Source organism: Oryza glaberrima, chromosome 6, assembly GCF_000147395.1.
Source record: "Oryza glaberrima chromosome 6, OglaRS2, whole genome shotgun sequence".
Lineage (NCBI taxonomy): Eukaryota > Viridiplantae > Streptophyta > Magnoliopsida > Poales > Poaceae > Oryza > Oryza glaberrima.
The window spans coordinates 1,543,442-1,567,714 of NC_068331.1; the positions used below are offsets into that span (position 1 = coordinate 1,543,442).

The following is a 24,273-nucleotide window of genomic DNA, read 5'->3' on the forward strand; positions in this document are numbered from 1 at the left end:
ATTCTTTGTTGCTCCAAATCAAGGAGGCTTTCCGTGTGCACGGAAAAAAAAAAGCTAGTAATGGGTACGCGTGTGTGTGAGAGAGAGAATTGTTGTTTATGCCTGTTTGTTAAGCTACTCCATCCGATAATGTGTGTCTTTTTCTTCGCGGTCTCATGTATGGATTCGTATCCTCTGACTTGACGTAGGAATGTCACTGTGTGACATTATTTCTATCTAAACCATCCGTTTGATTATATTTGAGCGGGTAACATGTGTTTTGTTGATAACATTCCATTAAAGCCGTATCGATCTGGCGTATTCAATGGGATTATTCTCTTTTTAGAAACTTGTTGCATTAAAAAAACTCATAACTTAACTTAGGGCTTCTTCGGAATACGAGAATTTTATAGGATTTTCAGAGAAAACAGTTTAATTCCTCCAAATTTCCTATGAACATCCTACAAACCGAATAGACCCTTAATATTATGGTGTGAAAAAAAAAGGATTTCACTACAAAATTTACCACACATTGTTTCATCAATGGAAGATGAAATATACCGTTTGGGATACGTAGGACGACATTCATGCTAATTTATCATATGCTTTACTTTGCAAATACTATGTCGATCTCGTGCAGGATATATTTCAGCAGGTAACATGTTTTCTTTTTAATGCACTTTGTTGGTGTGTGGATCGAGCGTATTTGATAAGGGCATTGTTTAGTTTCCCCCATATTCTCAACTTTCTATCACATCACATCACAACAAAAACTTTCCTACACACATAAACTTTCAATTTTTTTTCCAAACTCCCAACTTTCTTTAAACTCCCAACTTTTTTCAGAAACTAAACACACCCAAGATTATTCTCCTCCTATAAATTCTCTGTCCAAAACCTCATGACACTAGCTTGTCCTAGGTTTAACTTTGGCAAATGATATGTGAATGCAATGCTCTAACTAAAGAGTTTGTACCTTGTACTCTAAACAAACCATTTCTCGTTTGGTAGAGTAGACGACAACAGCTCAGAAGTATCCGTACAATCATCAGCTCGGCCAGCCACAAAACCACACCGTACGTTGACCACTCATCTGTCGCCACCTGGCGCTTAGCTGGTCTAGCTGTCCGTGACAAACAGTGGGACCCACCTGTCAGAACCTCGGAGTAAGTGTGTAATGAATGATCTTTCGCTGGAATGTCAACGGTGGGGAGTAAGTAGATGATCACGGTCGGTTGTGGCTGCCACGTGATTTGATTAGATGGAGCTGAGATGCTGATGTGTGTGATTAGTGGGTAGGATTAGTTTGTTCATCACTTTTTGAAAAAGAAAACACCGCAAGTTGTGGAATGGATCCGTTTGGCCTTGGCCTTTGGGCCGTTGACCTACTGCATCTGACTTTCCTATCACTCATTTTTTTTTAATTTTTTTTCACGTGTTTACTTTTGTTTTTGGAAGTTTTTATACTCCCTCCGTTCTAAATAAATCAATCTATCCAGATTTCTTGTATTAAGTTTTATCCCAATACCATCATGGTTGGTTTATTTTGAAGGATAATTTTATTATTATTGGGAATGTGTCAGGAAGTATCATACTTTCTAATGTAAAATTTAATGCATCCAGGTACTACAAGCTTAAGGTAAAAAAAAATAAAATATAGGTATCTCGAGATAATTTTTAAAGGATTATATAATTTCTCTATTTTGAAACGGAGGGAGTACGTGCCTTGTGCTTAGTAGGTCATGCTTATGTCATCAACATGCGGAAAAAGTACACCGAAGGTCCCTCAACTTGTCATTGAGTTACAAAATCGTCTCTCAACCACAAAACTAGATATATCACATCCTCAACTTACAAAACCGTTCACTTTAGGTCCTTTGGTGGTTTTGACCCCGGTTTTGTCTGACATGGCGGATGAGTCAGCGTGAGACCCACGTGTCAGGTACCACGTCATCACTCTTTCTCTTTCTCCTCTTCTATCCCTTCCTTCTCTCTCTCAAATTTCTCCTTCTGGGCAAGCCGGCCGGCGGGGCGAGGTGGGAGAGGAGGTCGAGCGGCTGGCAACCGGCGACGGGCGATGCGGCGGGGGCGACGACGACGTGGGAGCAGGAGGGCCGCCCCTATGCCGCCGGCCTTCGTCGCCTCTCCACCAGCTCCCATGGATGATGACGGCGGCCTCCTCGCTCTCCCCGTTGCGCTCCCCATCGGTTCCTCATCCTCCGTGCTCTGTGAGGACGGCGTCTCGGGCGCCGCCGACGAGGCTGCCGCCCCGCGCTAGTTGCCGCTGCTGTTCGATCTGAACCTGCCGGCCTCGTCCCCGTCGGCTGCTGCCGCCGCTGAAGTCGACGAGATGGATTGGTGCTGCGACACGCTGCTCCACCTCTAGCCTGCACATCACCAAACGACGGCAGCAATCGCCGGCGAACTCTAGCCTACGACGACGACGACCAACTAGCAAGCAACAAGAATCGGAAAACTGTTACTGGGTTGCTGCGCTCCAATCCAACCATCACCATTGTTGCTGTTGCTACTGCGAAAAAGCTCTACCATCTCCTCCATAGACACGGATAATTTTTTTTTATTTTCGTTTTCCTCCATCTCTTTTTCACCACTCAAGATTTCGTTTCTGCCGCCTCTCTTGTGCATCTCTGTATCCAAAGGGGATGCTGCTGCTTTCAGCTGTACCAATAGCTAGAAAATGGTAGAGAAGATGATAAAATTTGGTTCAAAATTTGTAACGTAAACGTTATCGGAAGACGACGGGGACGAGGCGGGCAGGCTCAGATCGAGCAGCGGCGGCGAGCAGCGCGGGGCGACGGCCTCGTCGGCGGCGCCCGAGACGCCGTCCTCGCAGAGCACGGAGGAAGAGGAGCCGACGGGGAGCGCAACGGGGAGAGCGAGGAGGCCGCCGTCGTCATCCATGGCAGCTGGTGGAGAGGCGACGGAGGCCGGTGGCATGGGGGCGGCCCTCCTGCTCCCACGTCGTCGCCGCCGCCGCCACGTCGCCCGTCAAGGTCAGCTCAGCCACGAGAGAGAGAGAACAAACAGAGGGGCGGGCGTCGATTGCTCACAGAGTATCAGAAGCGCGCGCGCGGCGGATACGGTGAGGAGGTCGTCGAGCGACGACCGGAAATCGAACACCCGCGCCTGCGCGATGATGGCCTCCACGAACGACGCGTCCCCTGCGCGCGACGACGACCTCCACGGTCGCGCCCACACCCTCTCCCCTCCTCCATGTTTCTGCGTCATCGTCAGCGCCACCGGCAGCAGTAGCCTCTTCTTCGCCATATCACTCCCGCCGGAAGCAGTGGTAGTGGTCAATCACCGGAGAGAGTTAGCTAGCTAGAGTTGATCGGCTCGGTATTTGATTTGGCTTGGATTGCTTCGCCGCGTCGAGGCTGACGGTTGAGGGGGATGGCCGCCGCGGCCATCCGCGCGACGGCATCCATCGGCGGAGCCGGCCGTCGCATCGGCCGTCCTCTCCGCCGCGCTCCTTCTCGCCAGCCACCGGCCACGCCGGCTTTCCTCCCCGCCGCGTCGAAGACGCCGCCGCCATCCACGCCCAGGGGAAAAATGAGAGAGGAAGGGAGAGAAGAGGGAAAGAGAGTGGTGACGTGGACACCCTGACACGTGGGGCCCACGTCAGTCCCACGCTGACTCATCTGCCACATCAGACAAAACCGGGGTCAAAACCATCTAAAGTCCTTTGAGTGAACGGTTTTGTAAGTTGAGGGATGTGATATATCTGGTTTTGCGGTTGAAGGACGATTTTGTAACTCAATGACAAGTTGAGGGACCTTTGGTGTACTTTTTCCTCAACATGCATGCATATAGCTCGGCCTAGGCGATAAGGCCCATCTGGAGTTGAGATGTGAAGCCCAAAGTCAAATCACCACTCCTTTGCTGTTTGAAATTAGGCCTGCTTTTCATGGGCTGAAATTCTTCGGCCACTTCATTTTTTTTCACTTTGCAGGCCCAACGATTGGAAGCTTCTAACTAGAGATTTTGGCCCGTTTGTGAAACGAGAACCACCGTCACATCTTATGGGGGATGGGACACGGGATTTTTCTGCACACAGTTATTAAAATTCACAGGAAATTTGTAGAATTGAAATGAACTTGGTACGTTCCAAAAGGTACTTAGGAGACTGGCTGGTGCAATCCAGGATTTCCCTTGCGCGTTTACTGGTCTTGCCGCTGCAGAACGGTAACTACAAGTGCCCGAAAACTATATCAAGCATTCTAAAAAAATAAAATATATTTTTTATAAAATTTACTCCTAGCTATATCCAATTGTTCACGGATGCCGTGTTAAGGTAAAGGGTCCATTCGCATCTCAGGAATGGAAAAATGGACGAATAGAGAAAATATAGGATTTTGACAAAAATGCAATTGTAAAATACTCTCTCCGTCCCAAAATATAAGAATTTTTGGACCTGACACAGTCTCCGAGATGTTTCTTTGACCAATAATATCTATAAAAGTAAGATGTTTTAAATAAAAAAAGTTGCATATTATGATAGTTTATTTAATGTTAAATGTAATAACATTAATTTTATATGGTTGATCTTTTTTTTGCTATTAATAGTTAAAGTTAGAAATGTTTGACTTGTCACTATGCTAATAATGTTTATATTTTGGGACGGTATTTTGGGACGGAGGGAGTAGATGATTGAAAAATACAGAAAAAATATAGGAATGACAGTTTAATTACACCACAGGAAAAACACAGAAATGAGATGAGAAACATAGACTCAAAGAGATTTTTCTAAGAAGTTAAACATCTTGCTAACTTTCCTCCAAAATCTCTATGGATTACTCATTACATACGAATTTAAAAAGATAAGATAGTATCCAATCCTTTGTTTCAAATGCTTCCATAGAAATTTTTTTCCATATAATTCAAATCCTCGAACTTTTCTACTTTTCCTACAAATCAAACGCCCTGAGACAGACGCAATCTGGACCGTTCATGCGTGGTGCGTGCAGGAGCCAGGAGCGCAGAGTGCAGCACCACCAGGGGGTGTGATCCAACGGTCCCGAAAAGCGGAGATTCCCCCCTTCCTCCTTTGGCTTTCTCCCCCAACACGTCATTCCTTCCTTTCCTTTCCTTCTCCTCCACTCCGCCATCCGCAACCGCCACGCAAACTTCCTCTCTCTCTCTCTCTCTCTCTCTTCTCGGCGCGAATCCAGAACCTTCTAGAAGGAGAGGGAGAGGAGAGGAGGGCCCCCGCCCCCACGGGTCGCCATGGCCGACGCGTACTGGAGGTACGCCGCCGCCGCCGACGCCGCGCGCCACCACCACCACCACCAGCAGCTGCCCCTCTCCGCCGCCCCCGCCGCCGGGATGCCCGCCCCGCCGCCTGCCGCTTCTCAGGTTGCCGCCGCCGCCGCAGCCGCCGGGCAGCCGCTCAAGCGGCCCCGCCCCGCCGACTTCTCCGGTTCGCCTCGCCTCGCCTCGCCTCGCCACACCTCACTCCCTCTCCTCGCCGCGGCGCTGGCTGGCAGCTGCTCGTCTCGGCCCTGAAGCCGGCGCGGGTGTTTAGGGTTTTAGGGTCTCGCAGTTGCAATGCTCGGCTGTTCTTCTTCGGTCGTCTCTGGATTGTCTCACTTGCGTGATATCGCGTGTGCATATCGTATCATGCATTTCGTACTTACTGTTTCTTCGCTAGACTGTAGTGGATCTCCCGACGATGCAGTGGCATTTGTTCGCTATCACTGAAGCTGTCCATGAAAATTGCACGCTCTCTCGGTTTTGGTAACACTGTCGCTCTGAGGACACTGTTGGATTTTGCGTGTGCTTGATTTCGATTTAGGATGACACCTATCAACAATCCTGCTTGTCCTATACCATTTTTCACTTATAATTTAGTACTAGTTGTGGAATGATTTAGTCGATTTAGGATGACACCTATCAACAATTCTGCTTGTCCTATGCTGTTTCAGTTATATTTTAGTACTAGCTAGTTGTGCAATGATTTAGGATGCAGTAGTGTCTTGAGGACTGAGGCCCATATTTACTACTACCACTTTTTTCCCTTGCATAGATGTACCTGGTGCTCCTGAAATGGCTGGCTATTACTCTCGTGATGAAGAAAGGCCAGGGTATCGTCCTGCAAGAGACACTGAGGCTCTTAACGCTTCCTATGAACGTTTTCTGCGTACTGGGGTATCAAAACCTGTTCTTAATACATACTATATTCAATTCCTTAAACACATTGTCAGCTGACACTTTTTTCTTCTTTTTGTACTACAGCAAATTCAATCCTATGGAGCTGGAGCTGGACATGGACCTGGTGCTGAATCTATTAGGCCTGCCGCAGGTGGCAATGCTGGATACCCAGTTGAGGATCGTCCAATGATGGCTGGTGGGGGCATGGAAGCCAGAAATATTGGCTTTGGTGGTGGGATGCCAGAGCCTCCCCTTCCACCAGATGCATCAAATACATTATTCATTGAAGGAATTCCTACTGATTGTGCACGTCGAGAAGTTTCTCGTATCCTTAAATCCCATGCCTTTTTCTGTCTATCTTTAATCTTTCATTTGCACAAATTGTGGGTGTAAATTATTCATAATATGCCTCCATCTCTTAGCTGCTGGTCCTTCACCTTCCCCCAAGATATCTTCCGACCATTTGTTGGTTTTCGTGAGGTGAGACTTGTAAGCAAAGAAGCAAGACATGTAAGTGAGCTTTTTGGTGCTGTCACGCCTGGTCTCTTGTTTCGTTCTTGTTCATCCATCTAAGTGCTTTGCTGTTAACAGCCTGGTGGGGATCCAATTCTACTCTGTTTTGTTGATTTTGAAACTGCTAGTCAAGCTGCTATTGCTATGGATGCTTTGCAAGGTGAGCCAGTGAACTATAGTTTGTTGACACTGAGCCATTTATCACCTTTTGACCTCAAACTTCTTTTGGCTGCGTAATGCCCAATTAAATCTGACAGCTGTGGGTACACCATGTGAAGCTGTTGATCCATCTCTCCTATCAGTGTCTTATGAGTCATGATATTGAACTTGTGTGTTTTCTTCTCTATCTTTTTCCCTGTTTTTAGTTATCTCATTGTCATGCATGCTTATAATTTGGATGCTTTGTTTACCAAGATCTGATAGATGCTTGTGATGGTTGGTAATTTGGGGTATTTTGCTAAAAGCCGACAGTCAGTTTCATTATGGTTGAATAGAACTCATTCGACTGAAGTATTTGTCCTTAAAATTGGTGTGGAGTTATTGGCCAAGCAGCTAAAAGTGGGCTGTGAAAATCTTGTCTGTTCCTAATTTATCACCTGAACATTTTGCTTCACATTGTCACCATAGCTGTGACTGCCTTTATAATGCCCCCCCCCCCCCCCCCCCCCCCCCCAAGATGTTATTGCGTTGTCTGGGGACTAGGCCTGTGGAAACACTCTGGCAGAAAATGGCATAGATATCACCATCTATCTATATTACTAGTAGCTCGCTGGTGCTTCTCAAATGGTAATTTCCCCTTCACTTGACAACAACTTTAGCAAGCTATATTAATTCCCAGTACGGTTATGATCCACTTATGATGCTTGTCAATGTATTCTAATTACTGTGATTCCTAATAGGTGGCTGTTAGATCTTGTTTGTAAAAAGGAATAGCTGTTCCATGATCATGTCAGGCATCTATTGCCTATTTTTTGTAGCATGATCAAAGTAATCCTGTCAGTGTCCATCTAAAACTTTTCAAGGTCATGTACGAAAATAGAGTAATTCACACCTGCAATGAGTTAGTTCTCTGTGGTGTCTTGGGAGTGAGAAATTACATGGTAGTTGACTGGTCATTGAACCGTTTGTTTGATTGCTTAATTTCCATGTTTTAAATCATGAAAATTCATGGTTAATTTTGCAGGCTACAAATTCGATGAACATGATCGCAATTCACCCCATTTACGGCTCCAGTTTGCTCGTTTTACTGGCCCCAGGGGAGGTTCAGGACCTGGTGGTGGTCGTGTTAGGCGTTAAGTTGTTCGTCCTTTTATCAGGTGATTTGACAACTCTGGCTGCTCAATGTTTTTTTGGAAACAACTTGACCTCAAGTTCTTCGGTGGACCAGATAACATGAGTCAATCGCTTTTCCTACCTTGTAGGCATGATCACATCGAATGTTCAAGTGAAATGATGATAGTTCGTTGGTTGCTCTAGATATATTACTCCATAGTGCTAGGATTGATAACCTTCTGTTGTTCCAAGTTCCAACTTTGGTGCCTTGGCTTTGTGAGATGCTTTCTGACATTAACTAGTTATTAAACATCAAAGCTGAAAACAATTCGTGGCATCGTGCAGATGTGATGCTTATGGCCGGTTATATTGGGATATATATATATATATACTGAATTGTATCTGGAGACAATTTTGCCGATTAATGCGTGTTGGGAGAATTTTGGTGCACATCACATATTTGTGTACAACATATTATCTCCCTTCCGCGTGGTGTTATATTTAGTAGTCTGTTCTGGTTTCTGATTTGCACGACTCGGCATGCTTACATTGTTTTGCTACTTGTAATCCTCTCGGAGATTCTAAAATGCCTCCTCTGGAGCGAAAGGTAGAAATTTTACAGCTGCTTCCATGACTCGGAAATTTCACATGTTTTTTGCTGAAACTAGTTTAATTCCCACAAAACCCCTCCAAAATTATGTGGTAAATTTAGGTATGAATACCTTTGAACTATTTTGCTTGATATGGGCTATGTGGCCTAGGCCTGTTTAGATCTAGGGGTATAAAGTTTTGGCGTGTCACATCGAATGTACGGACACACATTTGAAGTATTAAACGCAGTCTAATAACAAAACAAATTATAAAATCCACATGTAAACCGCGAGATGGATTTATTAAGCCTAATTAATCCATCATTAGCAAATGTTTACTGTAGCACCACATTGTCAAATCATGACGCAATTAGGCTTAAAAGATTTATCTCGCAATTTACACGCAATCTGTATAATTAATTATTTTTTCGTTTATATTAATACTTTATGCATATGTCCAAACATTTGATGTGACAGAAGGTAAAATTTTGCCAGAATCTAAACAGGCCCTAACAGCATGGAGCAGGACGATCGCATCAATCAACCGTGTTATCCTGTACATAATAAATAAATAAAAGATACCATCGAGCCATAAAAAATGCTGAAAGAGACGGCCCGCTTGCCTCTATTGTAAGGCTTGTAGCATTGGATCGAACGAATTGTCCTCCTCACAGCGACGCAATTCTCCCAAATCTGCCGTTTCATTCGTCCATTAGCTGAAAAAGAAACTCTACAATCTATCTATAAACAGAAGGTTAGGTACCTGTGTCTCAATTTTCTCACTGATGCCTACAGGTCCGGAGTAAAATTTGCCGCACCTTGGACATGGACTGAACCAAAACTTTGCAGATGCAGGCAGATTTTTGCACAAAAAGTCAAGAGTTCACATAAGCTACTCCACGGCTACTAGCTACAAAGGCAGGCACTCTGGCTCTCTGGCACACTGGCACAGCTCCCAACTCCTCCCATTATCCATCCATGGCGTCCTCCCATCACCAAGAAGTACAAGAGCAAGGCCATGGAGATGGAGAGGAAGAGGAACAAGATAATAGCCAAATCACCTCTCCACTGTGTAAGCACGGCAAAGCCTAGTCGTCTCAGCTGTTTTCTTTTTCCCGCCATGGAACACCACTAGAAGAAAGCAAACTGTTCTGTTGCCTGATGAGTTCTTCTCGTGCAGTGCGATCCTCAATGCGGCTCGGCTCGCCGGAGGAGAACTCGCCGGTGGAGCAGGTGGCGCTGACGGTGCCGGTGGGGGACGACCCGGCGACGCCGGTGCTGACGTTCCGGATATGGGTGCTGGGCACGGCGTCCTGCGTCGTGCTGTCCTTCCTCAACACCTTCTTCTGGTACCGCAAGGAGCCGCTCACCGTCACGGCCATCTCGGCGCAGATCGCCGTCGTGCCGCTCGGCAGCCTCATGGCCGCCGCGCTGCCGGAGCGCGTCTTCTTCCGTGGCCGGCCGTGGGAATTCACCCTCAACCCTGGCCCGTTCAACGTCAAGGAGCACGTGCTCATCACCATCTTCGCCAACGCCGGTGCCGGTTCCGTCTTCGCCATTAACGTCATCACCGCCGTCCGAGTCTTCTACGGGAAGCGCATCTCCTTCTTCGTCTCCCTCCTCGTCGTCCTCACCACCCAGGTAGAGGTGACATCAACGTGCTGCAGTAATAACAGTACAAGGTGTCATGTACACTCATGTTCATGAACTTGAGCTTCATTTTGTAGGTGCTGGGATTCGGGTGGGCGGGAATATTCCGGCGGTATCTGGTGGAGCCGGCGGCGATGTGGTGGCCGTCCAACCTCGTGCAGGTCTCCCTCTTCAGGTAATAAGCAAATAGTAATTCACAATAATTTACTCTCCACATGTGCTATAAATCTGATTATTCAGATATAGCTTGCCTATGATTGGTTAAAAGGAGTTGAATTGCCACTTGTAAGTAATCTTTCCACCAGTATAATACTTTTTTTTTTTGCGTCGCATGATGTGTGCAGCCAGTTGCTTGCAATTGATGTGTTAATAAGGTACAGCTAAGTGCTAGACTACCCAAAGATAACCAACCAACCACCTTCCCAAATCTCAAAACCAACGTCAACAAAAAAAAAGATACTTTGAACTTTGAAGGACAAATAAGGGTTTTTATTAAGCTGGTGTTCAAGTCGTATGTTGTGTGAACAGCACTGAATACGATGGCACTGCTATTCAGCAATATGCTAATTATATAAAAAATATTATCTGTCCTATATCATGGTTTTGTCATTTTCATTCATAATAAGCAGAGATATATTGGCACATCATGAATTGTCTAAAAAGTAGATATTGACATAATGACTCAAGCGAACAGGAATCATTTACCAGTCAATTCAATAATAAAACCCACCCAGCATCATCTTCATCTGAATTCTACGCAACAATTAGAAGAACAATTAGAAGATTTAGGCGACTTGGACACTCAGCTGTGCAAGTGCATGCTGCTGCAGAAAACCAGAATTCCGTGTATTTGGAGATATCCTGAGTAATAAAAGAAGCAGTCAATCAATTTTGACAGATAAAATTCAAAGAAAGAAAACAAGATATATAAAATATCATATCACTTCAATTATAGACGAAGAGCAGCTATTAAAACTATAACAAGATTTTTCGTCCCAAACCAAGGCATAACAATTTTCCATTTACGACCAAGGAAACAAGATCAGTTACAACCAGCAACAAGCATCAACTAAACCTTATACAATATCAAGATTCATTTGAGTAAACCCAACTAGACATTTTAAAACAAGATGTTTACTTCCCTAGAGGCTTCAATGATTTGTCAGAAAAACATGGATACAATTTGTCTGCAAATAAAAAAAAAGGTTCAGCATTTTGTTGAGATGACACTTATAAATCATAATAAGGCATAAATCTGTGTTGCTCTGCCAATGAGTGAATTCATCTAAAACTTTCAGTGGCAATCTGAAAAGTGAGCTTAATAGCCATACTGGACACACTTGCAAATGCAGAATCAAATTAGCAGTAAAATAATAACTTTCTCCGTAGTCAAAGGATGGCTAAAAAAAAACTACCATAGAAAAGTGAATAACAGATTTGCTGCATATGTTCATCAGGGCACTTCATGAAAAGGAACGGAGAAGCAAAGGCGGCATGACACGCACCCAGTTCTTCTTGGTGGCATTTGTGTGCAGCTTTGCCTACTACATTTTCCCAGGCTACCTATTCCAGATGCTCACTTCCCTCTCCTGGATTTGTTGGATCTTTCCCAAATCTGTGCTCGCACAACAGCTTGGATCAGGTCTCCATGGCCTTGGCATTGGTGCAATTGGACTCGACTGGTCATCCATCTCGTCATATCTCGGAAGCCCACTGGCTAGCCCATGGTTTGCCACTGCCAACATTGCTGCCGGCTTCTTCATCTACATTTATGTAATCACACCAATCGCCTACTGGATTAATCTCTACAAGGCACAAAACTTCCCTATCTTTTCAGATGGCCTTTTCACAGTGACTGGACAGAAGTACAACATCTCTACCATTATAGACTTACAGTTTCATTTTGATACAAAAGCCTATGAGAAGAATGGACCATTATACATCAGCACCTTCTTTTCTATCAGCTATGGTCTTGGTTTTGCATGTCTTACTGCAACAGTTGTCCACGTTCTTCTTTTCCATGGAAGGTATCCTCCCCTTCCTTCTCCCTCTAGGTCTATTATGTAAAATTAGATACACAGATAAATTTGTGACACCTGTGTCCAGTGAAATTTGGCAGCTAAGCAGATCAGCTTTTCAAGATAAAAAGATGGACATACATACAAAGCTTATGAAGAGGTACAAACAGGTTCCTGAATGGTGGTTCATCTCCATCCTTATAGCCAGTGTTGCAATCACCATGTTCACTTGTGAGTATTACATAGAACAATTGCAGTTACCCTGGTGGGGGGTACTACTTGCATGTGCCCTTGCAATTTTCTTCACCCTTCCAATTGGAATCGTCACAGCAACGACAAACCAGGTAAGAAGTAAAAGCATAAAGGCAAATGCTAATGCACACATCCAAGTGTAGCACTTCAGCTTATTATACTGTATGTGACAGACTCCAGGCTTGAATATCATCACGGAATACATCATGGGGTACTTGTATCCTGGACGACCTGTCGCAAACATGTGCTTCAAGGTATATGGTTACATTGGCCCACAGCAAGCCCTAGCATTCCTACAAGATTTTAAGCTGGGACACTACATGAAGATTCCACCAAGGACCATGTTTATGGCTCAGGTCAGCTTCACTAGTCACATGAATAAATGGGTGTATTGCTTGTAAAAAAGGAGGATAAGCAGATTATCATTTTATTCAGTGTTGATTATGTCCTAATAGCAATTCAAAAATAGCAGGTGGTGGGCACTTTGATAGCAGCATTTGTGTACCTTGGAACAGCATGGTGGCTCATGGATACAATCCCTAACATATGCAACACCGAGCTCCTCCCCCAAGGCAGCCCTTGGACCTGCCCTTATGATCATTTATTCTATGATGCATCAGTCATATGGGGCCTTATTGGCCCACGCAGAATATTTGGTGATTTAGGCACTTATTCTGCTGTCAACTGGTTCTTCTTGGGGGGTGCCATTGCTCCCCTCCTCGTCTGGTTTGCACACAAGGCATTCCCAGGTCAGAAATGGATCCTACTTGTCAACATGCCTGTGCTGATCGCCGGAATCAGCCAGATGCCTCCTGCCACTTCAGTCAACTACACGGCATGGATATTTGTAGCATTTTTGTCAGGTTATGTGGTCTATAAGTACCGTCGTGACTGGTGGGAGAGACACAATTATCTACTTTCAGGTGCCCTTGATGCTGGTTTGGCATTCATGGCTGTCTTGCTATATTTATGCCTAGGACTAGAGAAAATCAGTTTGAACTGGTGGGGTAATGATTTGGATGGTTGTCCATTAGCTTCTTGCCCCATTGCGGAAGGTATAACTGTACAGGGGTGTCCAGTGGCAAGTGCATAGCCAAGTTTCTTCTCATCCACAGTACCGCCGGCAATGGTATCTCAATCATCTTAAGGAGGATGCAAAGATCAAAGAACCATGCAGAGAGGCTTTAAACAACTCAAAATGAAGACCAAAAAGAAAATGTCCATATGTTACAAGGAAGATGATACTACAAGGTGTACCGAATACAAAAATAAGTAAAGTTATTTTGGTGCATGCTAAATTGTTGCCGGTGACAGAAAACAGATTATGATAATAGATGAACTGAATTTCTGAAACCAACACTGAATTGAAAGACAGTAGCCATCGTCCATAGAAATAGTTAAAGTCTGAACATGATTCCACTTACCTGTAAAGGTAACATCAGGATCACCTTAGCCTTTAATCATCACAAGAACCTTGCAGGAAAAAGTAAGAAATTCAGATGTTACTTTTGCTTTGAGGGAAAATGAAACAATACGGTCAGCATGTAATCCTGTATGAAACATGGATAATATAAACTGCATTATATATTGTTTCATTGGAAGTATAAACAGTTCTGATTCATCGTCATGAGCTAGCATATGCTACTAGAATATGGTGGGAAGTGTGGTGCTGTTCACCTACTATCGGTATTCCATGATTTCTCAACTCTATAACACACACACACACACACACACACACACACACACACACACCACGATTGCACCAGCTTCAGTGCAGTATGACTACTCTTACGGTTCTCGCTAGGAAAATAACAGAGAATGTGAATGGACGGGTGAATCTACAAACGTACTCTTTCCGATCCAAAATAAACTTAGTGCTGGATGTGACACATCCTAGTACAATAAATCTGGATACAAGAATATTCAGATTCATCATGTGTGACATCTAATACGAGGTTGGTTTATTTTGGAACGGAGAGAGTAACAAATACAGCAAGGGGGAAATCATGGAGCTGTTGCCCGAATATACTTACCACTTGCCATCTCCCGCAACAATAGGTGTACTCTGAGGCCTTGAGCAACACTTGGTGGAATACTGGAGATTTGGAGTGCGTGATGGCATCATCCAGGGCGTGCTACGCGACAGCAAGCCGGGTAGGCATTTGGACGAGCACCGTGTGAGCGAAACCGACGCCGCGCCACCAGTGTAACTTTGGGAATTGGGAGCACCTCGAGCGAGCGAGGCCGCACGCCGCCGGGGACGAACAGGAGCCAGAGCCGGTTAGCGGAGGAAGGTCTTCGCCTAGGGTTTAGGAACCAGAGGCGGCTGCCGGCGGAGGGCAAGGGGTGCGCGCGGCGCAGGAGCTGGAGAGGTGAGAAGCGCGTGGGCGTTTGGAGAAGAAGCGGATGGTGACCGCGCCGGCCGGGGGCGTGTGGAGCGCGGCGGCGACCGACGAGGTCGCCGGCGCCTGACGCGGCTTGCCGCGTGTCCTTGAAGATGGGCCTGACCGGGCCGGCCTTTTAGAGATGTGGCTGGGCTGGATGAGCTGCATTTCGTGAGGCCTAATAGCACCGTGGAATACAATTCAGATTAGCGGACGCCAAAACTGAAGCTCTTCAGAGAGAGCCAAAAAAAGAAGAAGAAGAAGAAGCAAACTATAACATCTCTTTTGGACGACACATCAACCAATGCAATTCAGTTTTGAATTGGATACCATCAAAACAAGAGCAAAATAACAGATGAAAGATGGAAGTATAAATTTCAGATGACACAAACTTCACCATCCATGGAGAAATATAACACATGTTTCATTTCATTCTGATTCTGAACAGAGATTACATGTAGAATGAATGATGAAAGAATTTGATTGTAATAATAATGTTGTATAATAACAGCCGGAGACACTAATAGTGACTGTGAGAGATGCTGCCCCTGCTAATCTATCTACTGCTTCTTTGCTTTCTTTCTTCTACATGCAGCTACATTTTGCAGGGGACTCTCTCTCAACAGCCAAAAGAATATTTATAAAGAATTACAATCTAAAAATTGAATTGAATTTGATTTAATTGAATCTTTCCACCTATCAATCTATAAAACAAAAAACTACACCTTTCTTTCTTCTTTCTTTTCTCTGAATGTATAAAAGAATTGTCAGACTGTATGAACTAATCATCATTAACAAAAGAAGCACTGTAAAAAAAGGCTTTGTTCTTTCTTTCTCTTCACCTAATCACCATTCATCGTCAGCTTAGCTTTGCTGAGAATGTGATGCTGTTGTGGACGCCGACACGGTGCTGCCTCCCGCGCCGTCGCCCGCCGGCGTCCACGCCGTCACGGTGTACAGCGGCTGGTCCAGCCACCGGAGCGTGAGCGCCTCGCCGCCGCCGTGCGCCTGCACGGTGTACTTGTCCGGCCCGAACATCCTCGCGATCATGCGCCCCTGCATCGCCTCGCGCTCGCCGATGCCGGCGTTCTTGAACCCGCCGCCGTCCTCCATGCGCCGCCGCCACCCGGCGAAGCTCTCGTGGCGCTCGAACCGCTCGGGGCCCTCGAACGCCACCGCGTTGCGGATCTCCCGCGCAAACATCTCCTCCGCCTTGGCCCTCGCGGGGCTCGCCTCCGGCAGCCCCGCCGCGTCCACCGCGTCGAACGCCGCGGCGTAGTACCGCAGCGCGCGCGCGAACCGCGCCTCCCACCTCCCCGAGTTGAGGCCGCCGCCCTCGTGCTCGCCGAGGAGGAGGATGGTGGCGCCCGTGCTGCGCGCTAGCCCCAGGAAGTCGGTCAGCGCGGCGTCGTCGCGGAGCAGGCGGTGCATGGCGAGGACGCAGTTCACGGCCACGCACTCGCCGCGCTTGACGTGGAGCATCCACAGGCGGACGTCCTCGAGCCGGTCGACCACGGGGTGGAACTCGAACGCCAGGCCGAGCGCGGCGGCGACGCGCGCCAGCCGCGCTCCCGTCTCCTGCAGCTCCTGCCTCGACTCGCCGACTCCGGTGATCCGCACGTGCGCCGGAGGCACCGCCCGCGCGGCCAGGCTCTGGAGCAAGCCCGGCCATTGGAGCCCCTGCTTGATGTCGAAGTCGATGACGTGGACGCGCTCGTGCCCCTCGAACTCGCGGAGGAGACGCTCGTTGAGCGTGAAGTGCAGGAACCTCGGGATGGGCGTGATGGCGTTGAGTATCCGCAGCGCCATGGCGTCGTCGTCGCCGCCGCCGAAGGCGTCGCCGGTGAGCTCCCGCGGCGGGCCGATGTCGAACATGTGCGGCCACATGCGCACGACGCGGAGCGCGAGCGCCTCGGTGAAGTAGGCGGCCACGCGGTGCATCGGCGTGGGCCCCGCCGGCGAGGCCATCTCGCCGAGCCGGGCCAGGTAGTAGTTGGCGGCCTCGTGGTTGCCGGCGGAGAGGGAGTCGGCGCACGCGGTGAGCGCGCGCACCAGCTCCAGCGCCTCCCGCTCCGCCTGCCCCGGCGCCGGCACGCCGTTCCTCGCGTCGAACTCGGGCGGCTGCGGCGGCGGCATCATCGCCGACGAGCCGCCGTCCGTGCCCGACGAGGACGACGAGTCGGACGGCGACTTGCTGTACTCCTCCTTCTTGGCCGCGGCCAGCGATGGCCCCGCGGCGGCCATGCCGTGCGGGAACGCCGCCGCGCTCGGCACCAAGAAGACCTTCTCCTCCTCCGCCTCCTCTCCTTCTCCCGCCGCCGTCGCTTGCATCGTCCCTGCAATGGATTGATGGAACCATACCTCATCGCCGTCGCCGCCCATCCGCGTCCGCTTGGCGCGAACAATGGGGCCATACTCCTCGACCGCGTCCTCGTCATGCGCCCGCTTAACGGCGCGGTGGGCGCCATTGCCATTGCCGCCGGGCTCCGGCTTGGCGCCCCAGGACACGGACTGGGTGACCGGCGGCGCGGGGTGCGTCCGGAAGGAGCAGGTGGTGGCGCCGCTCCTGGCGTCGCCGGCGACCCGCGGGGCGGCGCCGTCGCCGCGGCTGCCGCGCTTGGAGAAGCCGCAGGGGAGGATGTCGAAACGCTGCGCGGTGCTCATCTGATGCCTCGACGACGAGAACGAGCAACCCGCCAACATCCCGGAGACACGTCACTCACCGGAACGCGACGTGCCAAGAAGAGACCTCCTCCTCCTCCTGCTCCTCCTCCTCCTCCTCCTCGTCTTCTTCTTCTTCTTCCTCCTCTGTTTCTCACTCTGATTTCTCTCACACTCTCTCTGTGGTATCTGGCTAAGGCTTTGGTGGAATGGAAATGTATATGATTCGATGTACAAAAGAATGAGCAGATAAAAACCAGATGATCTTGTTGTTCTTCCAAAGAATTTGGTCAGTAAATCAACAAAGAAAAAACTGAGAAAAAAAGAGAGAGGAATAATGTTTGTGAGATCAGATGGGGGCTATGTGTTTGTAAGTATATATGCAGGAAAGAATGGGTGGCTTCGCCTTAGAATGCTTAGTACAAAAGAATCAAAGAATAGGATCAAGAACAAATGGGCCCTAAAACATGTAGAAAAAACAAATCACGAACGATCGGACATGCCGGGGCAGAGCCCGCACGGCCTCCTCATCGGCGACGACGACGACGAGCAGCAGGCGGCGAATCCCAATAATACCTCCATTCGTCAAACCAACAAACCAAAAGAAAAATCAAGAACCCTAGTAGAACATCCTAAAATGATGGATGCAATGCGAATAAATGGCGATGGAGATGGAGATGGAGATGGAGATGGAGATGCAGCCTACAAACTACGCTATCCTAGTGATGATATGAAATGGAACCTACTCTTGTTGCCTCACCATTACCACTCCTCTCTCACTCTCACTCTCACTAACCTCTCCGGTGGTGGTGGTCTCTGCTCTCACTCTCTCACTCTCACTCACCTCTCCGGTGTGGTGGAAGGGAAGGGAAGAAGAGGCCGGGAGGGGCAACCCAAGGGGGAGGAAAAGAGTGCGGGAGGCGCGAATCTCGAGGCGGCTCCCACGCCGTCGGATCGCGACCGGACGGTGCGAGATGGGGTGGTCCGGGATGTGACCGTTGCCTGATTGCCTCCCCCCCTCTCTGGTCAATGTGACCGTTGCGGTCAGGTGCGACGCACGTGACCACCCCCCCTAACGCTGTCACGCACGCGTGGACGCGGTCACGCAGCACGCCCCCGTTCTTTTGTTACCGTTGGGCTCCCACCACCTGACACGCGTGTCTGACGCGTGGGCCCCCGCGCCGAACCGACGGCCCGGATCGCGTGAGCCGGACGCCACGCGGTGCGGCCACGTCAGCGCGGCAACGGACGCTGAGCTGTACGTACAGGCTAGTGTACAGGGTGGGGTACGGTGTCCTGTACGACGTACTACGTGGCTGTATCCTGCGTGTCTGGTGATGATGATGTTTGTGTGTTTGCCACCGTCGGATCGGGACACGTACGCACGCATGCGTGTCCCGTGTTTTGGCGTCAATGCGGGGCTCAGTTTATGATGTGCCATTGCTGTCAGAAAAAAAAGTGTCATTTTGGTACGTGACAAAATACCGGGTGTTTTACTTGCAGACAGCTATTGTCATTAGCTGGGTTAGCTGCTGGTATATTTGTTTTGGCTACTAAGTGAGCTCGAGTTTTGGGTTTGTTTTGATCTTGAAATGCATCATTGTGTTGTGCCACCACTTTTGAGTCTTAATTTGTTTCTTCCTCTTACTTGAAATTTTGTGGGAAATTACAAGAAATGCGACGGTGATGAGTAGCATCGGATCAAGCTGTACAATAACCGTTACAATTGAGATGACTGTTTAGTACAACCGTTATGCGTTGCCCTAGCTTCTACTCCTAAATGGCAACATTAGTATTGCCTATCTATGAACCACTCGTACATATACGCCTGTAATGGTTGATTTGCATGATATTTTGCTGTCTAAATGTTAACATTAGACGTCGGGGACGTAAATTCAATTACCAGGTTAACTACATGTAATATTTCACATTGTAGTTCGCGCTATAAACAAACGTTGGTTTGCTTATTAACAGAGTAGTTTATTTCAAGTTTTTTTTTCAAACAATGTATGTGAACCGGCAAGAAAACATGAGATTAAATCCACAACTGCAGTTCATAGGGTCCACATCTAACTACTGGAGTTACTCATAAATTCATATCCAAAGAGCCATTTGTATTTCATACACACAGCACCTCTCTAACAGGACGTATAGTAGCAGTACCATCCAGGAACATTATGGTAACAATAAATGAAGTTTCAATCGGATGTTATTCCTGGCGCGAGCTTGAAATCTTCAAATCGAAATCTTAAAGGCACATTTCCTAAAGGTGTGTTTTATACTAATAAGAATTTAACTTCTCCTCTCTCGTTTCATATATACACATTTCCTCAATTATTGAACGATATGTTTTTATAAAGGTTTTCTATAGAAAAATATTAAAAAAAAAATTAATTTAGTTTTAAGTTTTTTATATAAAACTTAATTTATTATGTATTAATGAATGGTTTTGTTTGACATGCGCAGCGAGAAGTTTCCAACCATTTTACCGAGCACACCCTAATTTGCTTTACCTAGGCCGAGTTTAGTTCCAATTTTTTTTTCAAACTTTCAACTTTTCTATCCTATCAAAATTTTCCTACACACACAAACTTTTAACATTTTCGTCACATCGTTCCAATTTTAACCAAACTTTCAATTTTGGCGTCAACTAAACACACCCCAAGCTAACCGGAGAAAGTGTGAGGTCCAAAGCAATAGCCGTTATTCCGTTACAGGCTTTATTACAGGTCTTCTTATCGCCGGTCGTACGTTGGCCCACAATCCCGGCCCGCTCAAATCTTAGCTCTAACCACGCGGCCCAACCTGGAATTTGGGCCCACTACACAACTGGATGTTGGCCCTGATCTGCGACAGGTGCCGGCCCATATAGAGTGGATCGCGGCGCATTTAACCTCCTTTTCCCGAATTCACGGGGCGGCTGGCTTGACGCGTCATCTTCCCCGCGAAAATTTCAAAGCAGCCGAGGAGAAATCCAAAATTTCCCCCCCAAATCTTTCCCGGCACGGCGCCCTCCTCCTCCTTCCCTCGCAAGCCACCGCCGCCAAGGCGCGAAATCCAAAATTCGCGCGCGCCCGCCGCTATAAAGGCGAGGAGGGGATGCCTCCTCCTCCACACCCACTCGCCGAGCCAACTCCAATCCCCAAACCACCAGATCGAATCGCGGTTGCCGCGGCGGAGGCGAGGAGGAAGACGAGGATGCCGGCGGCGGCGGCGGCGAAGACGCTGGTGCCAGCCCGCGGCGGCGGCGACATGGAGGAGCCGCTGCTGGCGGAGTCGTCGGATCGCTTCTCGATGTTCCCGATCAGGTACCCGCAGATCTGGGAGTTCTACAAGAAGGCGGTGGCGTCGTTCTGGACGGCGGAGGAGGTGGACCTCTCCGCCGACGCGCGCCACTGGGACGCCGCGCTGTCGCCCGACGAGCGCCACTTCGTCTCCCACGTGCTCGCCTTCTTCGCGGCCTCCGATGGCATCGTGCTCGAGAACCTCGCCTCCAGGTTCATGTCCGACGTTCAGGTCGCCGAGGCTCGCGCCTTCTACGGCTTCCAGATCGCCATCGAGAACATCCACTCAGAGATGTACTCGCTTCTGCTCGAGACGTACATCCGCGACGACGTCGAGAAGGACCGCCTCTTCCGCGCCATCGACACAGTCCCCGCCGTGCGCCGCAAGGCCGACTGGGCCATGCGATGGATCGACGGCGGCGAGCGCTTCGCCGAGCGGCTCGTCGCCTTCGCCTGCGTCGAGGGGATCTTCTTCTCGGGTTCATTCTGCGCCATCTTCTGGCTCAAGAAGCGCGGACTCATGCCGGGCCTCACCTTCTCCAACGAGCTCATCTCCCGCGACGAGGGTCTCCACTGCGACTTCGCCTGCCTCCTCTACGACCTCCTCCGCGGCAAGCTCGACGAGTCACGCGTCCAGGAGATCGTCGCCGACGCCGTGGACATCGAGAGGGAGTTCGTCTGCGACGCGCTCCCCGTCGCGCTCGTCGGGATGAACGGCGAGCTCATGAGCCAGTACATCGAGTTCGTCGCCGACCGGCTGCTCATGGCGCTCGGGTGCAAGAAGATGTACAACGTCGCCAACCCGTTCGACTGGATGGAGCTCATCTCCCTGCAGGGCAAGACCAACTTCTTCGAGAAGCGCGTCGGCGACTACCAGAAGGCGTCCGTAATGTCCAGCCTCAACGGCGGCGCTTCTTGCAACCATGTCTTCAGCATCGACGAGGACTTCTGATCACATCGACTGCCATAGTAGTGTTAAAGTAGAAATACATGTTCTCCCAAAGTGTTCGTATGGTTTCTTGTTTTATTTGTTCTGGTTTGACATGTACTCCTGTAATGATTCAAGTTAAAAGTTTCTCAATACATCAACTGGTCATTGCCTGTATGCGGTGTGTTCGACGAAATGCTTATTAGAACTCATGCCATTCTGGGGGCGCAACCAGGGCGTTCGATGAAATGTCTCTGAGCATAAGATGTTCCAAGCGAAGGAGATTGTGTTGGGGAAATGGATTATGGATCGCTTGGCTCCAGCCGCACGCGCGTCGCCTGTTCCGTTTCTGTTCACCAATCCCCTTCCCTTCAATCCTTCCCGAAAGACGAAACGAGCGCCGCGCCGGCGACTCCAACCAACCGTCCAAGAGAACCAAGAGTTGGAGACTTGCTGACAGCTGACTTAGCATTCGTTTTCCCCTGTTGGCCTCTCCTACACATGAACACATCTGTTTTAGAGCTAGGAGAGAGTTTAAGAGCAAGGGTTCAGATCGGCGATTCTTGCAGACAACCATGGTATGATTTTCTTGATTATTACATAGGAGTACAATACAACTAAGGGTGTGTTTAGTTCACGCCAAAATTGGAAGTTTCATTGAAATTGGAATGATGTGATGGAAAAGTTTGAAGTTTGAAGAAAAAATTTGGAACTAAACTTGGCCTAATATATTTTTTGCTGCCTTGCAAGGTTCTAAAGACTATATAATATATTTTTAGGTGTTTTTTTAAGAGATTAGAGCTTGCCTTCTTCATGTTTCGTTGACACGTTTTCAGATTCCAGCCGATTTGCAATTTGCAAATCAAGGTACTACTATATTGTACATTTGTACTACTGTTCTTGGTATTATGTCAGCCAGGAAGTATTTATTTAGAAGTGAAAAAGGAAAAAAAAAAAGGAAACGAGTAGATGAGTTAACTGAATCTTAATGGGAGCAATCGAGAAGTTCTTTAGGAATAATACTGATTCCTTTAGAAATCCCGATGAATTGGCTTTAGTTGTTTTCAACGAGCAAATTAATGACAGTTCTAGAGAATACCAATAAGGCAATAGCATCAATGAGAATGAAGATGTCAATAACTTGAGTGAGCATGAAACCTAACATGATTCGGCTGATACAAATTCTGTGGGTGTTGATGAACAACCAACTTTTGCTATTGAATTTTTGATCCAAGAAATTGGGGTAATCTTGATAATAAAGCAGGAGATAACTAAATACCGATTTCAGGGTGCAATCTAAATACCGATTTCAGGGTGCAATCTCTACCGAATCATTGGGCCACGTGGCCAAAGCTAAAAGCAAGCTCACATCTCGTTAAAATGTGCCATGCGTCCAGAAGAGCACGTTCCATTCCGCATGACTGTGAAGACTCTAGATAAAACAAAGGAAAAATCCAGAGCATTCCAAACTCGGTTGAAAATCACACCAAAAGACGGAAAGAACTGGTGAAAAAGATTGCATACCGAGGAAACAATGGAGAAGAAAAAAAAGTGTCTAAAAAAGTGCCCCAAGTTTTTTAAAGGAATTTTTTTAAAATCTAACTATAATATAATTGTAATATAATTCCACTATAACTATACTATAACAATATTATAACTTGTATATAAGGTCCTGTTTAGTTGGTAAAATGAAAATTTTTGGGTATTACATCGGACTTTTAACCGGATGTCGGAAGTGGTTTTCGGACACGAATGAGAAAACTAATTTCATAACTCGCCGGAAACTACAACTATACTATACTATATATTGTAGTTACACTGCAACTATACTATAGTTACATTTGAAAGTTTTTTTTTTCCAAAAATATAAATAGCGAGCCGATGTTAGCTGTCGTAAACCGGCGACGAGGAAGACATCTACAACAGTATTTTCCGGATCCACGGAAGCTATTTCCAACGAGCAAGATCCACTCCAATGGATCAAGCGAAGGGCGTCGAGCCGTACCAGCTGTGATGGTCCGCGAGTGTGGACGCATCAACCAGCCGGTGAGCGTCGAGGTCGAACACGTCCACGCCATCCACGGTAGCAACGACCACGACCTCGAGCTCGACCACATCCAGGAGGAAGAGAGAGGGATGAAGAAGGGCTCAATGAGGATACCCAGATTTGGAGGATCAAGGGACGAGGGCGATGTTGCCTCCGCTACCATCATCTTCCTCTTCTTCTCCTTATTCTCGCAAGCGTCATCTTCCTCAATTGCTCATGCCTTTCTCCCAGCACCGACGCGGCAATCCGGCCTTGTTCTCGCAAGCGACATCTTCCCCAACGGTTGTCGCCTTTCTCCCAGCACCGACGTGCCAATCCTTGTTCTCGCAAGTGTCGTCTTCCCCAAAGGTTGTCGAGCTGAGAGGTAAAAAGAAAAGAAAATATTAAAACATGAGGTTTTATCACTTATCATAAAACAAACAAATGATAACCGTAATATTGATAAGTATATGTTAAATATTATAAAAATAATAGGTATATTTGTTAAAATATTATTAAAATGATGTGAGCGATGATGATTAGAT

General features: G+C 47.6%; 4 protein-coding genes and 2 long non-coding RNA genes across 6 annotated transcripts; 3 read left to right on the forward strand and 3 right to left on the reverse strand.

The window, feature by feature from the left end:
- The first annotated feature begins 5,071 nt into the window (after positions 1-5,071).
- On the forward strand, positions 5,072-8,338 carry LOC127776159 (RNA-binding protein 1-like). The gene is made up of 7 exons (XM_052302505.1): positions 5,072-5,419; positions 6,026-6,147; positions 6,235-6,475; positions 6,599-6,660; positions 6,742-6,823; positions 7,847-7,979; positions 8,085-8,338. Exons 1-6 carry the CDS (start codon positions 5,227-5,229, stop codon positions 7,957-7,959), a joined length of 813 nt encoding a protein of 270 aa, XP_052158465.1. The 5' UTR covers positions 5,072-5,226; the 3' UTR covers positions 7,960-7,979; positions 8,085-8,338.
- Positions 8,339-9,215: 877 nt separating this feature from the next.
- Positions 9,216-14,066, forward strand: LOC127776157 (oligopeptide transporter 7-like). The gene is made up of 7 exons (XM_052302503.1): positions 9,216-9,597; positions 9,706-10,166; positions 10,253-10,350; positions 11,633-12,202; positions 12,282-12,537; positions 12,619-12,801; positions 12,918-14,066. The coding sequence occupies exons 1-7, from the start codon at positions 9,504-9,506 to the stop codon at positions 13,536-13,538; spliced, it is 2,283 nt and encodes a 760-aa protein (XP_052158463.1). The 5' UTR covers positions 9,216-9,503; the 3' UTR covers positions 13,539-14,066.
- On the reverse strand, positions 10,046-11,829 carry LOC127776162 (uncharacterized). Its single transcript, XR_008018108.1, has 3 exons — positions 11,681-11,829; positions 10,881-11,036; positions 10,046-10,186 (listed from the first exon to the last, which is right to left on the reverse strand). It is a non-coding gene; the product is annotated as an uncharacterized LOC127776162 (long non-coding RNA).
- LOC127776163 (uncharacterized) lies at positions 11,842-14,952 on the reverse strand. Its single transcript, XR_008018109.1, has 5 exons — positions 14,479-14,952; positions 13,870-13,918; positions 12,339-12,676; positions 12,070-12,231; positions 11,842-11,980 (listed from the first exon to the last, which is right to left on the reverse strand). It is a non-coding gene; the product is annotated as an uncharacterized LOC127776163 (long non-coding RNA).
- A 347-nt stretch (positions 14,953-15,299) lies between these two features.
- LOC127776158 (protein DWARF AND LOW-TILLERING) lies at positions 15,300-18,368 on the reverse strand. Its single transcript, XM_052302504.1, has one exon. The coding sequence runs from the start codon at positions 17,530-17,532 to the stop codon at positions 15,694-15,696; it is 1,839 nt and encodes a 612-aa protein (XP_052158464.1). The 5' UTR covers positions 17,533-18,368; the 3' UTR covers positions 15,300-15,693.
- Positions 18,369-20,512: 2,144 nt separating this feature from the next.
- On the forward strand, positions 20,513-21,911 carry LOC127775447 (ribonucleoside-diphosphate reductase small chain-like). Its single transcript, XM_052301692.1, has one exon. The coding sequence runs from the start codon at positions 20,590-20,592 to the stop codon at positions 21,724-21,726; it is 1,137 nt and encodes a 378-aa protein (XP_052157652.1). The 5' UTR covers positions 20,513-20,589; the 3' UTR covers positions 21,727-21,911.
- The last annotated feature ends 2,362 nt before the right edge of the window (positions 21,912-24,273 follow it).

What these genes read in the sequence shown, in the direction of transcription:
- LOC127776158 (XM_052302504.1), bottom strand. Translation starts at nt 17,532, where the DNA reads ATGTTGGCGGGTTGCTCGTTCTCGTCGTCGAGGCATCAGATGAGCACC.
- LOC127776157 (XM_052302503.1), top strand. Translation starts at nt 9,504, where the DNA reads ATGGCGTCCTCCCATCACCAAGAAGTACAAGAGCAAGGCCATGGAGAT. An exon ending in GTTCTTCTTTTCCATGGAAG is followed by an intron (nt 12,203 to 12,281) that starts GTATCCTCCCCT and finishes ACCTGTGTCCAG; the next exon opens with TGAAATTTGGCAGCTAAGCA. An exon ending in GGACCATGTTTATGGCTCAG is followed by an intron (nt 12,802 to 12,917) that starts GTCAGCTTCACT and finishes CAAAAATAGCAG; the next exon opens with GTGGTGGGCACTTTGATAGC.
- LOC127776159 (XM_052302505.1), top strand. Translation starts at nt 5,227, where the DNA reads ATGGCCGACGCGTACTGGAGGTACGCCGCCGCCGCCGACGCCGCGCGC. An exon ending in AACGTTTTCTGCGTACTGGG is followed by an intron (nt 6,148 to 6,234) that starts GTATCAAAACCT and finishes TTTGTACTACAG; the next exon opens with CAAATTCAATCCTATGGAGC. An exon ending in TAAGCAAAGAAGCAAGACAT is followed by an intron (nt 6,661 to 6,741) that starts GTAAGTGAGCTT and finishes TGCTGTTAACAG; the next exon opens with CCTGGTGGGGATCCAATTCT.
- LOC127775447 (XM_052301692.1), top strand. Translation starts at nt 20,590, where the DNA reads ATGCCTCCTCCTCCACACCCACTCGCCGAGCCAACTCCAATCCCCAAA.